At 40.9% G+C, this 6,000-nt stretch overlaps 1 protein-coding gene across 2 annotated transcripts in view; it reads left to right on the plus strand.

The window, feature by feature from the left end:
• The window catches only part of LOC122813771, a 450,190-nt gene extending 444,895 nt beyond the window's left edge, over positions 1-5,295 (plus strand). For both annotated transcript variants that reach the window (XM_044086265.1, XM_044086266.1), the window contains exon 7: positions 4,902-5,295. In XM_044086265.1, coding sequence (XP_043942200.1) covers positions 4,902-5,131 — 230 coding nt within the window. In that variant the 3' untranslated portion in view covers positions 5,132-5,295. The remainder of the gene's footprint in view (positions 1-4,901) is intronic.
• The last annotated feature ends 705 nt before the right edge of the window (positions 5,296-6,000 follow it).

Consider the following 6,000-nt stretch of genomic DNA (forward strand, 5'->3'; position numbering starts at 1 on the left):
ATAATTCCATGCCTGAAGCAAGAATTCCTGTGGTGGGCTCAGGCCTGTCAGTGGAACAGAGGCTTGCCTTTCCACAAACCTCATCCAAGCCAGACCATCACCACGGACGCCTCAGACCTAGGATGGGGGGCACACATGGTGGACAAGTGTATTCAAGGCCTATGGACCCAAGACCAGCTGAATCTACACATAAATCTAAGGGAGATGTTGGCAGTGAAAAATGCGATCCAGGCATTTAGACCACTCCTTCAACGGGGTCATCTGCTGATAAGGACCGACAATACCACAGTCATGTGGTACATCAACAAACAGGGAGGTACACATTCATATCCTCTATGCCGGATGGCAATGGACCTGTGGAATGTGGCCCTGAATCTCAACATTCAACTTCAGGCCAGATTTGTACCAGGAAAAGAAAATTCTCTAGCAGACTCCTTAAGCAGAACTACCACGGATGCTCACGAATGGATGCTGCATCCATATATCTTCAAAGCCATAACAAAGAAATGGGGACTACCAGACATAGACCTGTTCGCCTCCCCACACAACCACCAGTTGAAGAAATTCTGCACAAGAGCATACCACCCACTTGCTTGGAGGGTGGACTCCCTTTCCTTCAGCTGGAAAAACCTGACAGCATATGCATTTCCACCTCTTCCCTTGATGTACAAAGTTCTACTGAAGATCAGAGAGGATCAGCCAAGGGTAATCCTGATAGCTCCAGACTGGCCGAGGCAACATTGGTACCTGCTACTGAGAAGCATGTCTCGGACACACGCATGGCCTCTTCCTCTATGTCCCTTACTTCTAACACAGGACAACTACACGATCCTACATCCAAACTTGAAAACACTGCAGCTAGCTGCTTGGAATATTGCATAAAACAAAATAACCCAGGTTTATTCCAGAGGGTTAAGGACATTATCCTGGAGGCACGCAGACCTTCCACAAGGAAGACTTATTCAGCCAAGTGGAAAAGATACCTCATTTGGAGTGCAGCAAAGGGAGAAAATGTCTCAATGGCAAACATAGCACACATCCTGGAATATTTAGCAGAACTGTTCCACAATGGCCTGTCTTACTCCTCCATTAAGATTCATGCATCAGCAATTTCAGCAGAATACAACATGGATCCTCCTGTCTTCTCTCATCCTCTACTCAGGCAGTTTTTGAGAGGAATCAAAAATGTAAAACCTCCAAGGAAACCACCTTTACCTACATGGGATCTCAACTTTGTGCTGGAAAAGTTAACACTTCCTCCTTTTGAACCAGCAGCAACAGCAGAATTACAGTTCTTGTCTTGGAAAACTGCTTTCCTGCTAGCAATCACTTCAGCAAGAAGGGTATCTGAGTTACAGGAGTTAATGGCAGTACAACCCTTCCTTATCTTCCAGCAGGACAGAGTCTCTCTGAGAACTAACCCTACCTTTATGCCAAAAGTGGTCTCCAGAGTATCATTGAACCAAGCGATTCATTTACCTACATTCTTCCCCAACCCACAAAACAGGGGGGAAAGACTACTACATACCTTGGATGTGCACAGACAATTACGCTACTATCTGGACAGAACTAAGACCAGCAGAAAAACTGACCAGCTTCTGGTAGCATATGCAACAGGAATGCAAGGAAAAGCAATTTCAAAACAGACAATCTCAAAATGGATAGGAAATTGCATTCGATTTTGCTACTCTTTTCATGGAAAGACAACTCCTGAGAATATCAGACCTCATTCCACAAGAGCTACAGCCACCACTACAGCTTTCCTACGAGGAGTGGCTACCAAAGACATTTTAGAAGCTGCTACTTGGAGCACCGTGCATACATTTGCCAAGCATTATAATCTTCCCTTATACTCTAGATCCCGAGCAGGTTTTGCAACTGCTGTTTTGCAAGGGATCTTAACTACACCATCTTTATCTTAGTGCCTCCTCCCCCAGTTTGGCTATGGTATTCTACCCATATGTTAGGACTGCAGATGCATCCTTGAAGGACATAGTACAGTTTTGTACCTACCATAAATGTAGATGTCCGATAGGTATGCATCTGCAGTCAGGATTACCCACCCTCCTTCCCCTCTGTGGTATTCCTAGGGTATTTACCCCTCTTTTAGCTGGCTGGGGGAATCTATTATGGTGTATTTGTTTGTATATATGTATATATATATATATTTTTTTTATATATTGTTTGCTCTCTACTATTTGGAATTATTTGCATTTATCCAAATTTAGCCTTCCTAGAGGGCACCTGGCATCTGGGGCAAGAAACACTGAGGAAAATGGCGTCGGCTGATGCCTTTATACCCAATAAACAGCAGCTATGACGTCGGGTGAAGTGCGACATCAGCCGAGGCCAGACCCAGACTTTGGAATCCGGCCGACCGAAGGGCTGCCTGAGGCAGGACAACCCATATGTTAGGACTTCAGATGCATACCTATCGGACATCTACATTTATGGTAGGTACAAAACTGTACTTTTTATGCTTTCATCTTTATTGAACTTTACCTGGCATTATGCCCAAAGCAGAATATACCTACTGGCAGTTAGTACTGTACACTTTCTTATGTGAATATAGCTTGCAAGATGCATATGTACTAACCACACTCGTGGCACAATCTGGCCAGGTGCCCTGCATTGGCCTCCAGGTTGCGTGCTCTCTCCTCTGGAGCTGTGGGGAGAGAAACACACCATTATGTGTACCTGCCTGTCAGATATTCATGCTAGAATTTGGTTAAAGAATGCTTACAATATTTACAAACTTGTGGGGCATTTTGGTCCTGAGCATCTTGGAATCATGTTGCCAAGAGATCTCCCTTCCTACGCTTCAGGTCGTCATAATGGTGATGCACCTGTTCACCTGTGCAGGGGATACCAGTCACACTGGTGAGGTCGCATGCCAGCCGGACCCAGGCCTCTGATTTATACTCCAACCCCTGGTACTGGCCCTGCAACAGCCAGTTGTCACGGTCTTTTATGAGGAGTCCAACCATGACCCTGGACTTCAAAATGCCCCACTGCTGAGCCCGGAAGCGAGCACCCTCTCCAGCTCCTGCCATAGTCTCTGCCAAGATCAAACTCCAACAGATTCTGCCTGTATTCCCACCTGCTGCACGTAAATAAGGTTGTTTTCCCACCCTTTGCTGCTGTTGAACCATTTTTAAAAATGCTCAGATTTGCTTTGCACCATACAAAACCACTATGCTTAGCTGAGCAGTGCTTAAACTCCCAATGCCTAACATTGCTTAGTGGTGAGCAAACCAGCTTAGCTGAGCTAAGGACTTATTAAATGGGGATTGCTTAGCAGTGCCTAAACCAGCTAAATGGAGCTGTGCATTGCTAAGGAGTGCTAAAACGGGTCCTGTTTAAGCACTGCTTTGCTTGTCTTAACAATGCTTAACAGAGCTTAGCTAAGTGCAAACCGGATTTTTAAAAATAAACTAAATTAAAATGAAATTAATTGTTCCTTACTGATAGTTTATTATTATGTGTATGTATAGTTTATTATTATGTGTATGTATTTTACTTTTATATTTCCTACCCTTATGTATTTTAATTCCTTTATCTTGGAGTGTAAACTTTATGTATTGTACACTTGTGTGTAACTGGAGCCTTTCTTCTCGAGTCCCCACTGAAAATGGGCTTCTGCTTCACCTGGACTAACCCGGTTAACAAATGTCAATATATGAAGACAAAAAAACACCAAATAATACCAGCTTCCCAGTCCAACAAACAAAATGCAGTAACAAATGCTTCCCAGAAAAAATGCGAACTGAGGCACAGGGCCATGACTCTAATGATTCAGCTACATAGATATGATGACTACTGCTATACATTTCCTTATAGCTCTCAATTAAGTTTAAGCACTGCCCCATGCCATGCGAACCCGCACAGATATCTTTAAACATGACATTTTGCATTAAAATTAAGTGTCTGGTTTCTATTTGTAGATGTCTGACACATGTCCATTGCTAAGCACTGCATTGCCCTGTGCAAACACACACACACACACACATACACACAAAAAATAACACTAAATTAAAATATTTAACTTTTATATTTCACTGCCATGTGGCACTTTGTCAGTGCAGGGGGTGTGTTACTCATCTTTGGAGACTGTAACACACCCCTACACTGATTCAGTAACCATGTTGTACTGATCTCCCTCAGTAGCGTGTCTTCAATAATATGTGAGGCACACGGCCACTGTACACTCCGTGTAGGCCTTACACTTTTACTACTTGGAGTTTATTAAATCCCCACACATATGTATACGTAAATACTTTATAACAAGGTAAATATGCTTTCATGTACATCCTAGTCTTACACCAACAGATGTTTTTGACTGGTGCAGCAGTAAACATGGCTTCACTTTTTACCTTTGTTTTATAATTTATTAAACCCAAGACTTTAGATGGGATTAATGTATAAAGTAGGAGATATCCTATATGAGTCCTAGACATGTGTAGGGAATAGAGTATTTCAGTTTCCAAGCCAAGACTGTACAAGTGAAAATTGTTAAGTAATTTAGTAATGCTTATGAAAAGGGAAAAGAAAGCACTATGGAGGTGAGTGGATAGGAACACAAACAGTAGTCTGGATGCATTTTCCCCTAAATGAGTAGACAGGAAGAACGGTATCATTTAGGGGTCATATCTGCCATTAGACTTGATGTTACATAAGTATTGTGTCACACCTTAATTTTTCAATGTCTTATAATTGTTTCAAGCTGTACTTTGTATCTGTACTGATTTATGCTGATTTAACTGTGCAGTTGTAGTCCTGTTTGCTGCCTCTTCAGATTTTATGGATAATATTGCAGCCTGGCTAATTTTTATATCCATGAGATGTTGAAAATAATGATAGTTATGTCTGATTTCAGTATTTATTTATTTATTTTTTACTAGGCACTTTTCCTCTACCGGTAGTAACAATGAAGTCTCTTGGAACCCCAAAGCATATGAAATCTATTTTGGAAAACCTTGGATTTCATCCTGTGTTCAACATAGATAATTACACTCAGCAAAATCCACAACGGAATCCTAGAAAAGATCTTACATTCCTGGAGCTTCTTGAGGCCTGCATAGAAAAAGAAATGAAATTAAAAGACTCTAATGAAAATAAGCATGTCAGCTAGCTTAAAAGTACAGGTAATCTCCCCAAACAGAAGCTACAGAACTGTGTGGAAATATATGCTGGGGGACATTTTAATAGTTTACTTATCTTATATTTATAAACAAACTGCCTATTGCTATATATATATATATATATATATATATATATATATATATATATATATATATATATATATATATATAGATACCCGCGGTAGTGGTGCTGCAGTAGCGTTGTCGCCTCACAGCAAGACGTTGTCCCATTCGATTCTCAGCTAGAGCGTCTTCTGTGTGGAGGCATATGTGAATGGGCGTGCTTCGTTGAAGGTTGTGCGTCAGGGCTGGTAACTCAGCACGTAAAAATCCACTACCAAACATTAGCGGACCGGAGTTCCGCTGTGGCGACCCCTAACTGGGATAAGCCAAAAGTCACAACAACAACAATATATATATATATATATATATATATATATATATATATATATATATATATATATATAGATAGATATTTATGGACATTTTGTTACTTAAAAATGGTTTATTCATGGTCTGGAATTACAAAGTAACAAGCATTGTCTAGTAGTTTGCATTAAGCATTACAGAGCTTACTGAAAAGTTACTAAATCATTCTAACTTTTGTGAGATATTCTATTACTAAATAAGAGAGAGAAAGACGTAAAGAAGTAGCCGAAAAATCCATTTCATAAACTTCTGTTCCTTAAATCAGGAAAATCATTGGTTTAGTAAGGTACAGGTATGTACTTCTTATCCTCTTGTTCTTCAGGTTGGTAATAAGGGACCAGAGTCTTTTATTTTGATCCACTGTAGCCCCTGAAGAGCTGTTATCCCATCAGACTTTTTTGGTCTTTATGTTGCACATTTTTCCTGCTTC

The sequence above is a fragment of the Protopterus annectens genome, chromosome 10.part0, assembly GCF_019279795.1.
Source record: "Protopterus annectens isolate FY-2018-M chromosome 10.part0, PAN1.0, whole genome shotgun sequence".
NCBI lineage: Eukaryota > Metazoa > Chordata > Ceratodontiformes > Protopteridae > Protopterus > Protopterus annectens.